Here is a 13,718-nt window from a genome sequence, read left to right on the forward strand (position 1 = left end):
TTTGCAGATTAAGTACAAGGAGAGTATTGGAAAAGGAACTCCCATTCCTGACCTTCCAGAGGTGAAGCGTGTCAAGGAGACCCAGAAGCACATCAGCTCGGTAATGACCACTGTTTTCTCTTCCCCTTTACACTCATGGACCCTCTCATGAATATCTTAGAGTTCTCCAGTCCTCATTTTGTAAGCACTGTTTCCTTCTGAGCTGTTTATGACACTGTTGTGTTTTACAGCTCACCCCTGCACAACTGGGTTGCTTTTTTCAAATGATTCTTCATTTTTTCCAAACCTTTTGCTTATTATTTTTTCCTCCTTCCTTTTATTGCTTTATTTTGCCTTTTTTTTGTTCTTTCACTGTGAATTTTTTTTATCTTGTTTTATTGCAAAAAGAGGAATCACAGATGTATTTGTAATGCATTTCTGCATCCTTTAGGCTTCAAACCAATCCAGGCATCTCCTATGCAATTCCTTCCATGCATTCTTTAAATCAAACATAAGTTAAACCTTATAAAATGAGAGCTAAAGCCCAATTATTTTCCTTACTAGAGACCTAAAATAAATTAAAACAGAACATATAGTCAGAGATCAAAATGAAATGGAGCCCACAACTAATTGTTGTTTGTTTTAAACCTATCTGTAAAAGGTTCAGCTGTTTGTTAACACCAAAAAAACAAAAAAGCCCTCCAGAAACACTGGCTGCCTGAAAAGTGATGCCATTGAATTTCCTGAAGTAAAATGAAACCAAAACCTCTCTCTCACTCCAGGGCAGCAGAATATTTAAGCTTGCCCTCCTCTAATGAGCACTCCACTGCCTTCAGCATGTTCAAGTTACCTCAGCACAGGCAGAAAGTGCTTTGAGCTGGCTTCTAAAGGTTACACAAGGAGCAAAAGAACTCATTCACAGATAATCCCAGCTGAAATTTACCCGTGAGGCAGGGAAATGATCTCTCCAGAAGCACTGTGGCTGCTGTGGAAGGGCAATGATCATCTCACCTCGCTGGGTGCTTGTGTTCTGCAGGTGTTGTACAAAGAAGACCTAGGGACAGGTACCCCCACGCCTGTCACTCCCGAAATAGAGCGAGTCAGACGCAATCAAGAACACATTAGCTCGGTATTTAAACATGAACCCGACTGCAACAACTCAGTTTTGCCTAACATCCTAACAGAAACAGCTGGTTTTCTTCAGTGCTTTGAAGAAAATCTTCCTCCTGCCTTTTCCCTGGCAATATTTTAACTCATTTATGTTCCATCTGTGGGTGCTTTTAGCTTCCTTTTGTTTTCCCTTTTGGGGTGGTTTCCAGCTTTACAAGCATTTAAGAACCAAAACTAGAAGTAAGCTGTGACATTCAGGTGGTGTTTCTCCCCATCTTTGTTTTACCTTGATCCTCTGGTACCTGCAGTCCCATATTTACAAAATAATCAACCTTCAGCCTCTTCTTTAATATTTGCCTCTAGAATGAGTGTGAAATTAATTGCAAAGTGTTCCTAACGAAGGATAACTCACCAAGTGGTCAGATTTCATAGTCTGAATGGGCACAAAGTGGGCAGATTTTCATGGGTTCGGTCTGGGTTGAGTGTTTGTTTTTTTAGGGGGATGTTGGGGTTTCTTTTGGTTTTGTTTTGGTTTTTTTTGGTGGAAACCTTCTTGTACCTCACAGGTGTTATACAAAGAGGGCCTGGGGACTGGCACCCCAACACCGATCACTCCAGAGATGGAGAGAGTCAAACGTAATCAAGAGAACATAAGCTCGGTACTGCCAAATAAGCCAGCTCCTACTGCTTCAAATGCAAACCCAACCCCTTTAACTCTTCCCATAGTACATTTTCCTTCCACTTCTTTGTTGAGCTTTGAACAGCCTTTTCTTTAAACCACTAAAAGCCTCTCAGTATCCATATAGCTTTGTTTTTCACTCCGTCTAACTTTAGTGGTCATGAAATATTCCCAGCCGTGAGATTTTAACCACGATTCCCTTCAAGCAGTTAAGCAGCACCTTTTTTCCCTTCTCATAGTTGTAGTATCTGGGTGATGTGACTTTCCTCCTCAGTAACAAAGTGGATCCTTCCAGCAGCCTTCAGACTCACCACAGTGGTTGCACTGCAAATGAGAAATGAAATCTTTAACGCTTACTGAGGCCAAGCGAGCTAATGCAGCGAGCCTGTGCTGTCTCTTCTCCTGTTCCTGCTGGGTTGGGTCCTTTCTGATGTCCTGCAGGTCTTGTGGGTGGCACTTCTGCATCATTTCAATCTGAAAACGTGATGAAATTTAAGAAAAAAATAGTAATGAGTTTCTGTCAGGACTGTTTCTACTCATTCTCTTCATTGTTTCTAAATGTTCCGGTCAAACAACCATGATGGGATAAATTTGTCCTCTATTTCTGTTTTAACTAGAGCAGATGAGGACTAGTTTGGGCTCATTCTGACCCAATTCAGACATGTCAGAGAAGAAATTCAGTCCTGACTTGAGAGTAATGGCATAGTTCAGAAAAGTCACTGCTGTTAAATGTTTAGCTCCATTTAATTGTTCCTGGGCTCACCACAGCTCTCTTCTGCTGGTGAGCCTGGTTGGAATTTTTAGAAGCAAATAATCTGCTGGTTTGAGGAAACAAAAAGAATCATAGAATGGCTTAGGTTGGAAGGAACATAAGAGATCATCTACTCAAACCTCCCCAACACAAAGCTGGGACACCTCTCAACCAGACTTGGCTGCTCAAGGCCTCATCCAGCCTGGCCTTGAACACCCCTAGGGAGGAGGCATCCACAGCCTCCTTGGGCAACCTGTTCCAGAGTCTCACCACCCTCATACTGAAGAACTTCTTCCTAAGATCCATTCTAAAGCTGCTCTCCCTCAGCTTCAAACCATTCCCCCTTGTCCTGTCTCTAGATACCCTTATGAAAAGTCCCTCTCCAGCCTTCCTGTCAGGGTCCCTTGAGGTATTGGAAGGCAGCTCTAAGGTCACCCCAAGTCTTCTCTTCTCCAGGCTGAGCAACCCCAGCTCCCTCAGCCTATCCTCATAGCAGAGCTGCTCCAGCCAGTTTCAGACAAATAGAAAACTCTTGCAAGGAGCTTTCAGGTGATTTGGCCCAAGCTATGCTTTGCACCCAACACTCCTGCAATCATCATAGGATGGCTTAGGTTGGAAGGGACTTTAGACATCATCTACTTCAGCCTCCCTGCCAGGTGATTAAGCCCAAGCTATGCCTTGCACCAAACATTGAATGAATCACAGAGTCAGCATGGCTTAGGTTGGAAGGGACCTTAGAGATCATCTACTCCAACCTCCCTGCCATGGGCAGGGACACCTCCCGCTAGACCAGGTTGCTCAAGGCCTCATCCAGCCTGGCCTTGAGCACCTCCAGGGAGAGGCAAGGTCTTCTGCCATGATTTTTGTGCACCCAGGTGAAGTGACAGCAAATCTCCTAAGGAATGTTAGCTGATGATTTTCAGGAGGGTTGGACTAGATGACCTTTGCAGGTCCCTTCCAACCCAAGTTTTTGCAGCCAGGCTGGATGTGGCTGTGAGCAACCTGCTCTAGTGTGAGGTGTCCCTGCCCATGGCAGGGGGGTTGGCACTTGATGATCCTTGAGGTTCCTTCCAACCTTGACAATTCTATGATTCACATTTTTTTTTTTTTGCTAGCCTTAGAACAAGGCTGACAAATCTGTTTGTCATACTCTGACCTTTCACTGTGCTGTTGTATCACTTGTCCTGTGTGTGTGTCTCTCTCTCTCTCCTCCCTGCCCTCCTCTTCCCATTCCTTTCCTTTTTTTTTTTTTTTCTCTGTTTTCCCTGTCTCAACACTTCCCTGTTGCCACACAGGTGTTGTACAAAGAGGGGCTGGGCATTGGCACCCCAGTGCCTGTCACTCCTGAGATGGAGAGGGTCAAACGCAACCAAGAGAACTTTAGCTCGGTATTTTTCTTTGGTTATTTAAGAAATAATTAATAATAATAATAATAAAAAACCAAGATCCCTTTAACTATTTAACACCTGCAAATTTTCTTCTGTAATTAACTTATCAGCCTAGAAACATTCCCCTTTCTGCTGTTAAAACTTTTGTGGTCATTGATAATTATATTTTTACAGATTAATTTTTCCCATGATGTTTTTTTTCATCCTAACATTTTGTGTCTTGTGTCCTTTAATTTTTAAACCTTTTTTTGTGTGAGTATGTGTGTGAAGGTGAAGATGATGATATTTTTTAGTCTTAAAAAAACACTGGGGGGGGGGGAATTGGGTTAATTTCATTCCTCTCATGCTCAATTAGTCTGTTGAAGCATATCCAAGAAATATTTCTAGCTAGCAGAAGACTTCTCTCAATTTATCACCATTGGTAACTGGTTTATACTTCACTTTTTTCATTTTGTTTTTCCTGCTTTCTAGTATATATAATGGGCATAAAAATTCTGTGTGTTACCAGCAAATCCAGTGGGATTTTTGAGTTCTTAACTGGTTTTAAACTCCTATGTTACCATTTCTCTATGTCCTTAACTGGTTTTAAACTCCTCTGTTACCATAGAGATTTCTTTTTCTTTTTGTTCTCAGCTGGTTTTAAAATCTTTTATTACCATACAGATTTCTTTTTGTTCTTAACTGGTTTTAAATTCCTATGCTACTATTTCTATTTGTTCTTAACTGGTTTAAAACCCCCATGTTACCATTTCTTTTTGTTCTTAACTGGTTTTAAACTCATATTACCATATAGACTTATTTCTGTTCTTAACTGGCTTTAAGCCCCCATGCTACAATTTCTTTTTGTCCTTAACTGGTTTTAAACTCCTATGTTACCATATAGGTGTTTTGGGTTTTGTTGGATTTTGTTTTTTTTCTTTTTGTCCTTAACTGGTTTTAAACTCCTATGTTACCCTTTTTTTTTTTTTTTTCTCTTAACTGTTTTTGAACTCCCACATAGGTGTTGTACAAAGAGGATCTAGGGACAGGCACCCCAACCCCTGTCACTCCTGAGATTGAAAGAGTCAAACGCAATCAAGAAATCTTTAGCTCGGTATTATTTTGTTGTCGGTGGTGTTGACCCTTCCCAAAGCAGCAATTTCCCCTTTTAATCCCTTTCAAAATCGATTTTAACACCAACCAAATGCTCCTGGATTTCCCTGTAATCAATTTACACCAAAAAAGAACATCCTCTTCCCTGTGTTTTGACTTCCCCCCCCCCCCCCCCCATAAGTGTTACTCACTTTGGCTTGATTTAGATCATCCTGCTAATGATGAATTTTAGATTCTGTGTTTCCATCTTTCTTGTGACTCTGACCATATTTATTTTTTTTCTCCTTTAATAGCTGATTATTCCTTTTGATAATCACTTCAATCCTTGGTTGTTGTGGGTTATTTATTCCCTGGGTTTACCACATATAATTAAATATTGTAACATTCATTGCCTGATCCCTGCCTGTGGAAATGACCCTGATGTAAGAGTGCTGTGATATGTGCCAGTGTGACCTGCTGTGATGTTTATGGGATGGGTGAACAGAACAGGATTGATTTCTTTTTTTCCTTTTTGTGCTGTATTTGATGCTTTCTTCCTTCAGGAATTCTTTATGTTGTTGCACAGAAACAGTGGTCTGAAACTCCAGCTGTGTGAACTGCTCTAGATGTGTTGGTTGGTAGCACAGGTTTGCAGGGTAAAAATTGAGTAGCATGAAGATGTTTCTCAGGGTGAGGAAAAGATTGGAGAGCACTGCTCATAATGTCTCAAGTACCATTTTCACACTCAGGTCTTTAGTATGATTGTGCCACTGTGTCCTTCCTGAAACCAGCCAGCTGGACTCATGGATGAGAAACTTTTCATACAATGGCTTAGGTTGGAAGGGACTTTAGAGATCTACTCCAACCTCCCTGTCATGGACAGGGATTCCTTTCAACCAGACTTGGCTGCTCAAGGCCTCATCCAACTTGGCTTTGAAGACTTCCAGGGAGTAAGCATCCACAACCTAGTCCAGAGTCTCACCACCCTCATATTGAAGAAATTCTTCCTAAAATCCCATCTAAACCTACTCTCACTCAGCTTAAAATCATTCCCCCTTGTCCTAGTTTTGGTAGTGTTTTACTCAGGGAATGGATGACTTGGGGAAGAGGGCCTACAAGAAAGATGGGAAAAGACTTTTTACAAGAGCTTGTAGTGATAGGATGAGAGGGAATGGATTGAAGATTGAGGAGAGCAGATTTAGAGTGGAGATTAGGAAGAAATTTTTTCCAGTGAGGGTGGTGAGACCCTGGAACAGGCTGCTCAGGGAGGTTGTGGATGCCTCCTCCCTGGAGGTGCTCGAGGCCAGGTTGGATGTGGCTTGAGCAACCTGGGCTGGTGGCCATGGCAAGGGGGTTTGGAACTGGATGATCTTTAATGTCCCTTCCAACTCAAACCATTCTATGAATCTATGACTTTGTGAGGTGTGTGCATACAGAAAAACTGCCAGAAAGGTGCATTAGGAGCCTGATCCTCCAATGACTTAGGTGTGGTCAGGAAAATTTTACCTTGCTACTGGTGAGGTGACAACAATGTAATTTGTTAAAATTTACAGAAGCCTTTACTTTTCTAAATACCAGTTTTAAATACCCACTTTGAGAAGCACTTCAGCAAGTCAGGAAGGCATTCTGGTCAAAGCCATACTGCTCTACCAGTGGCTGATATCCTCAGAGTTTCAAACTCATGTTTTACTTGTACGGATATTTTAATCCCTGGGTTTATTCAGGGCATTTTAGCAAACCACCTCACACTCTTCCATGTTCTCTCAGCAGAGTGTTGCTGTTGTGTGCTTGTCCTTTCTTCCCTTCTTTTAACACAGCCATATCACTCCACAGGTGTTGTACAAAGAGGATGTGGGGATAGGCACCCCAACCCCTGTCACTCCTGAGATTGAAAGAGCCAAACGCAATCAAGAACAGATTAGCTCGGTATCTTTTCCTTTGGAAAGCAGAAAGCTCCCTGGTTTAATCTCTTTTAAAATGCTTCTAATACACCTGCACACACAGACACAAAATATTCTTGCTCCCCTGTAATCAACTTACACAAAAAATGTAATCCCTTTGAGGTTTGGTTGGGTTTTTTTCCTTCCATAATTGTTGCTTGCATCATTTTTGTTCCTTACATCGTTCTTGTTCCTCTTTTTTATTTTTATTACATCCTCTTAATAATAACAACTTTTAATTCCACTTTTCTTTGGAGCCTGATTACCTTTTGATGTTTTTCTCCTAAACCCACCCTGTTTCCCTTTCCTTATCACAAAACAAGCCTTAGTTTTGTGTTGTGCAGTGAGGTTGTTTTTCCCTTTGATTTTGCTTAAAAGGTAAGAACTAAACTCTGGAGTGCCTGACAGAAACCTGTGGCAATGCCCTCGTGTAACACTGATGTTTATGGGGTGGCTAAAGGCAACAGAGCTGATTCCTTTGTTCCTTTTGTGTTGTGTTTGATGCTTGGTGCCTTGAGGGTGGTGTTCAATGATCTCCTGTGGCAAGTTTCTTCCCTCTAGCTCCCGAGAAGCACACAGAAGGTGTTGGTTGCAGCTTGCTGCCAAGAGGCGCTGCAGTGTTGGTGTTCAGCTGAGGAGCAGCTGAGCAGTCCTGAGGAGAATTTTAATTTCTCCCTTCTCTTCCAAGCTTAGGCCCAGGACACCTCTGATAAACCACTCAGTCTTTTTTCTCACCTGCTGTTGTGTTCTTGTGCCTTTTGTCGTCTTGTAACGTGGCTGTGTCACCCCACAGGTGTTGTACAAGGAGGATCTGGGGACAGGCACCCCGGTACCTGTCACTCCTGAGGTTGAGAGAGTCAAACGCAATCAGGAGCAGCTTAGCTCGGTATTGTGTGGAGGCCAAGCAGTGTTCCCTTTAACTCCACTCAAACACTTCTTAACCTGTGTTCAAAATGGGCAACCCCACTCCTTCCTTCCATGTAATCAACTTATACAAACATCCCTCCTCCTTCACTCTGCTCAATTTACCAGTCTTCCTGGCCTAACCATTCTTCCTATTTGACATCATTTACGATCCTAAATACTTTTTTTAACCATTTTGTTCCCTCTTCCAACTTCCTTTTCCTTTTCTGTGTGCTGTTTTCTTTTTCAAACTTGATCTGTTCCCTGTTGTGATGTTTTATGGTAAGAGGGAGGGTCTGACTTTTCTAGCAGGCTCCAGTGGTAATCCAAAAGCTCTTCTCCACCATGACAGTGGATCTGGGTTGGCTTTGTGGCACCTGCTGTGATAAACCATTAAACCTCTTTGCCTTCAGACCCTTGTGGGTGCAAATCCCATCTTCCTTGATTTTGCAGGGCTAGCTTTGAGGGCAGGTTAGGGCAGGCTGAGCTCCATCAACTCAAATACTTCACATTGGATGTAATTCTGACTGAGTTTGTGACTCTGTTTTCTTGCCCTTTTTTTTTTTTTTGGCTGCTTCTTGTTGCTGCACAGGTGTTGTACAAAGAGAGCGTGGGGACTGGGACCCCCACTCCTGTCACCCCAGAGATGGAGAGGGTCAAACGCAATCAAGAAATCTGTAGCTCGGTACTTTGACAAGAAAAAAAACCAAAAACAAAGCCCCCAAAGTTCCCTTTTTAACTCTATTTAAAAGAACATTTTAACAGTTTTTTAATAAAGGGATGTTGTAACCCCAAATAATTCTGCTGTGGAGCTAGGGCTGGAAGTGATAACTCCTTACGTGCTGTAGTGGTGACTTTAACCTGTTAAGAGGTTTTTATTCTTGAAGAGTGATTTTACTGCTCTATTCTAATCCTAAAAACACTTACCAAACTCCACTCAACTTTCTCTGCACTGCTGACTTTTTGCCTTTTTTTTTTTTTAAGTGTAGTTAACTTATAACTGCCCTCATCCCCTCCACTGCGTATTTTTGTGGTCTCATTCCTGTTGTACTCACTCTATTTCTTACCCAGTTAAAAGGCCAAACCCTCCTCCTCTAATAAACCATTGCTGAGCACCTGCTTTGAGAAATAAAACCAAATCCCCGAATTAAAAATGCCCTTGGGCTGTAAGTTTGCCTGTGGAGAAAACTGTTGATTTCTTATTGTTGCTTTCTTTGGCACCTTTGTTGTCTCTCCTAGGTGTTGTATAAAGAAAACATAGGGAAAGCCACCCCAACCCCTGTCACTCCTGAGATGGAAAGAGTCAAACGCAATCAAGAGATCATTAGCTCGGTATTTTCAACAGGAAACCAGTTGCTAAAGAGCTGACTGAAGCCTTTAACATAACTGCAGCAGTTCCCTGGAACTGGGCTTCCTAACTTTCACCAAACCTCCTCCCTCTTTGCTTGCCAACAGCTCCTAATGTCTTCTCCTTAACAGTGCCTGAGGCAGGACTTGGCTAGCCCTAGGTCTGACCTGGTGTGGGTGGATAATTGTTTCTCTGCAGTTGTAATTTTAACCCTTTGTTGTTTTTTTTTTCACTCCAAGTGTGTGTCAGGCAGAGTTGATTCCATCCAGAGTCCACCTCTGCCATTTGCCATTCATCGAGCAGATCAATGGCAAAGTCACAGTTGCTTCCCCTGGGGACAGCCTCCTCTAACCCTTTCTAAGTGTAATGATTCAAAGCTACATTGTCTGTTGGGTTGGGGCTTGGGGTTTGTGTGGTGGTGGTGGTGGTGGTGCCTTTTTGTAATGACATTTGGACACTCCCTTGTATCCTGTAGGTTTTGTACAAAGAAAATGTGGGGAAGGTGACCCCGACCCCAATGACTCCAGAGATGGAGAGAGTCAAACGCAATCAAGAAATCATTAGCTCGGTACCTTCCAAGAGATCTCTTTGGTTTTTTGCCTTTGTGCTTCTTACTAAAGTAACATTCTAACTACCTACTGGGAGTGGGTTTTCATGGGGAAAAAAAGGACCTTTGTTTCTGCAAATTAATTGCTTCTCTTCTAAAATAAAACTACTTCAGTGTTAACAGCCTGAGCCAGACACTTAGGCCTTTTCTACAACCTGGTCTGTGTACCTGTGGGCTCTGTCCAGACAATAGGAAGAGCTTAGTGTCCTCTGGTGAAGCTATTTAGGTTCATCTCTCTAGTGTTTAAGCTTTGGGTGGCTTTTCAGGGGTATTTGACTTTAGTGGAAAACACAAAACCCACCCTCCCCATCCCCAAAGCATCCCACCTGTAACCCAGGTGAGATCATATTGCTGTGACAGCTGACTCGGGAGGCATTACATGGAATGAGCCAACAGTCTCTGAAAGGGCTGTCAAGCCCTGGACCAGGCTGCCCAGGGAAATGGTGGAGTCCTCATTCCTAGAAGGATTGAAAAGCCATGGAGCTGTGATGCTGAGGGGACATGGTTTATTGCTGAGCTTGGTAGTGCTGGGTTAGTGGTTGGACTCCATGATCTTAAAGGTCTTTTCCAGCCTAAACCGTTCTGTGATTCTATGAAAAGGAACAAGACTATTCCTGTTCTGGGTGGTGTATCTGAGAGAGCTTTTAGGTGGCCTCATGGGCTGGGCAGATGTGTAGGTGCAGTGGTGCAGTGATACCAGACCCCTATCCCCAATGCCCTTCTTCATTTGGCTGCTCAATTGTTGGCACACCAAGAAAACTCCTTCCAAAAAAGGAAGATAGCAGATAGCTAAACGACTCCTTAAGGAGCTCTCCAGGGCCACAGGCAGCTTCCCCAAGCTTATGGAGCCTTCCAAGCTTATGTGGCCTTCCAGTATCTGAAGGGGGCCTACAAGAAAGCTGGGGAGGGACTTTTTAGGGTGTCAGGTAATAACAGGAAATCATTTGTCCACTCACAGTATTAATCAGCAGTGGAATGGAACAAAACTAGAAATGGGCAGATTCAAGTTGGATGTTAGGAAGAAATTCTTCCCCACGAGGGTGGTGAGATGCCGGCACAGGTTGCCCAGGGAGGTGGTGGAAGCCTCATCCCTGAAGGTTTTTCAGGCCAGGCTGGATGTGGCTCTGGGCAGCCTAATCTAGGGGGAGGTGTCCCTGCCCATGGCAGGGGGGTTGGAACTGGATGATCCTTGAGTCCCTTCCAACCCTGACAATTCTGTGATTCTATGGAGCCCCCAGCACAGCTGCAGCTGGACAGACCCCACCTTGGTTAAGCAGAACAATAACAAAGCTTCTCTTTTGTCTCGGCCTGGCATCAGTAGGTGTTTGGCTTTTGTGTAGTGCTGCCCATCATAATCAGCAGTGATTTTTCTGAGGTTTGATAACAACAATAATCTCTGTTCAAATCCTTGTGGGGGTTTGGGGAGGGGGTTTTAAGATCCTGGATACATCTTCTGCATCCCACAGGTGTTGTACAAAGAGAACTTGGGGCGAGCAACCCCCACACCTGTCACTCCAGAGATGGAGAGAGTCAAACGCAACCAGGAACACATTAGCTCGGTATTGTGTGGTGGAAGGAAAGGGGACAGAGAGAGCACTTTGGTTTAACAGCTTAAAGCCTGCCTGGTTTTATTTAACCCTCTGTTTGGTTTTGATCAGACTTGGAAACCTCTTACAATTTGAGTGTTTACAAGAAGCTTCTTTTCTTTCGAATTTTCAATTAACTTTTTAACACTTCTTTTTTTTTTTTCTGACCCTTTTGGTTTTCTCTTTTTGTTTTCTCTGACATTTTTTCTCTTTTTATCCTCAGAACTTTTTTCCATTTTTTCCCTCTGAGCTTTCTTTTTTCTCTGAGCTTTTTCCCTCTCACCATTCCCTCAACCCTTTTTCCCTCTCCCTTCTCTTTCCCCCCTCCCTTTCTCTTTTCTCCCCCTCCCTTTCTCTTCCCCCCCTTCTCTTTCCCCCCTCCCTTTCTCTTTTCCCCCCCTCCCTTTCTCTTTTCCCCCTCTCCCTTTCTCTTTTCCCCCCCTCCCTTTCTCTTTTCCCCCCCTCCCTTTCTCTTTTCCCCCCCTCCCTTTCTCTTTTTCCCCCCTCCCTTTCTCTTTTTCCCCCCTCCCTTTCTCTTTTTCCCCCCTCCCTTTCTCTTTTTCCCCCCTCCCTTTCTCTTTTTCCCCCCTCCCTTTCTCTTTTTCCCCCCTCCCTTTCTCTTTTTCCCCCCTCCCTTTCTCTTTTTCCCCCCTCCCTTTCTCTTTTTCCCCCCTCCCTTTCTCTTTTTCCCCCCTCCCTTTCTCTTTTCCCCCCCTCCCTTTCTCTTTCCCCCCCTCTCCCTTTCTCTTCCCCCCCCTCTCCCTTTCTCTTCCCCCCCCTCCCTTTCTCTTTCCCCCCCTCCCTTTCTGTTCCCCCCCCCCTTTCTCTTCCCCCCCTCCCTTTCTCTTCCCCCCCCCCTTTCTCTTTCCCCCCCTCCCTTTCTCTTCCCCCCCCTCCCTTTCTCTTTCCCCCCCTCCCTTTCTCTTTCCCCCCCTCCCTTTCTCTTTCCCCCCCTCCCTTTCTCTTTCCCCCCCTCCCTTTCTCTTTTTCCCCCCTCCCTTTCTCTTTTCCCCCCTCCCTTTCTCTTTTCCCCCCCTCCCTTTCTCTTTTCCCCCCCTCCCTTTCTCTTTTCCCCCCCTCCCTTTCTCTTCCCCCCCTCCCTTTCTCTTCCCCCCTCCCTTTCTCTTCCCCCCTCCCTTTCTCTTCCCCCCTCCCTTTCTCTTCCCCCCTCCCTTTCTCTTCCCCCCTCCCTTTCTCTTCCCCCCTCCCTTTCTCTTCCCCCCTCCCTTACTCTTCCCCCCTCCCTTTCTCTTCCCCCTCCCTTTTCTCTTCCCCCCCTCCCTTTCTCTTTCCCCCCCTCCCTTTCTCTTTCCCCCCTCCCTTTCTCTTTTCACCCCCCTCCCTTTCTCTTTTCCCCCCCTCCCTTTCTCTTCCCCTCCTTTCTCTTTTCCCCCCCTCCCTTTCTCTTTCCCCCCCTCCCTTTCTGTTCCCCCCCCCCTTTCTGTTCCCCCCCTCCCTTTCTCTTTCCCCCCCCCCTTTCTCTTTCCCCCCCCCCCTTTCTCTTTCCCCCCCCCCCTTTCTCTTTCCCCCCCTCCCTTTCTCTTTCCCCCCCTCCCTTTCTCTTTCCCCCCCTCCCTTTCTCTTTTTCCCCCCTCCCTTTCTCTTTTCCCCCCTCCCTTTCTCTTTTCCCCCCTCCCTTTCTCTTTTCCCCCCCTCCCTTTCTCTTTTCCCCCCCTCCCTTTCTCTTTTCCCCCCCTCCCTTTCTCTTTTCCCCCCCTCCCTTTCTCTTCCCCCCTCCCTTTCTCTTCCCCCCTCCCTTTCTCTTCCCCCCTCCCTTTCTCTTCCCCCCTCCCTTTCTCTTCCCCCCTCCCTTTCTCTTCCCCCCTCCCTTTCTCTTCCCCCCTCCCTTTCTCTTCCCCCCTCCCTTTCTCTTCCCCCCTCCCTTTCTCTTTCCCCCCTCTCCCTTTCTCTTCCCCCCCCTCCCTTTCTCTTCCCCCCCCTCCCTTTCTCTTCCCCCCCCCTTTCTCTTTTCCCCCCCTCCCTTTCTCTTTTCCCCCCCTCCCTTTCTCTTTTCCCCCCCTCCCTTTCTCTTTTTCCCCCCTCTGCCCCTCCTCCCCCTGCCAGTGGCTGGTGCTGACCCTAAGCCCAGTCACAGGATGGTGTTTGGTTTGTCCATCTGTGACTCTCAGCTCCTCTGTGGTCTGTAGGTTGTGTACAAAGAAGGCTTAGGGAAGGCAACCCCCACAGCGGTGACTCCAGAGATGGAGCGAGTCAAACGCAACCAGGAACACATCAGCTCGGTACTGACCCAAGACAGCCAACCACCTTGTACTAAAAGTAACCACTCTGGACAGCACCTCCTTTCTAACTGACCTCCAGTTTCTCACTTTTCCTTCATTTTGCCTATTTTTCCTTT

At 45.2% G+C, this 13,718-nt stretch overlaps 1 protein-coding gene across 1 annotated transcript in view; it reads left to right on the forward strand.

The window, feature by feature from the left end:
- NEB (nebulin) overlaps positions 1-13,718 on the forward strand; it is a 149,868-nt gene that overhangs the window by 128,837 nt on the left and 7,313 nt on the right. The window contains exons 132-142 of the mRNA XM_054380962.1: positions 8-100; positions 1,016-1,108; positions 1,656-1,748; positions 3,815-3,907; positions 4,908-5,000; positions 7,712-7,804; positions 8,414-8,506; positions 9,061-9,153; positions 9,645-9,737; positions 11,243-11,335; positions 13,510-13,602. Coding sequence (XP_054236937.1) covers positions 8-100; positions 1,016-1,108; positions 1,656-1,748; positions 3,815-3,907; positions 4,908-5,000; positions 7,712-7,804; positions 8,414-8,506; positions 9,061-9,153; positions 9,645-9,737; positions 11,243-11,335; positions 13,510-13,602 — 1,023 coding nt within the window. The remainder of the gene's footprint in view (positions 1-7; positions 101-1,015; positions 1,109-1,655; positions 1,749-3,814; positions 3,908-4,907; positions 5,001-7,711; positions 7,805-8,413; positions 8,507-9,060; positions 9,154-9,644; positions 9,738-11,242; positions 11,336-13,509; positions 13,603-13,718) is intronic.

The sequence above is a fragment of the Indicator indicator genome, chromosome 5 (assembly GCF_027791375.1).
Source record: "Indicator indicator isolate 239-I01 chromosome 5, UM_Iind_1.1, whole genome shotgun sequence".
Taxonomy (NCBI): Eukaryota; Metazoa; Chordata; class Aves; order Piciformes; family Indicatoridae; genus Indicator; species Indicator indicator.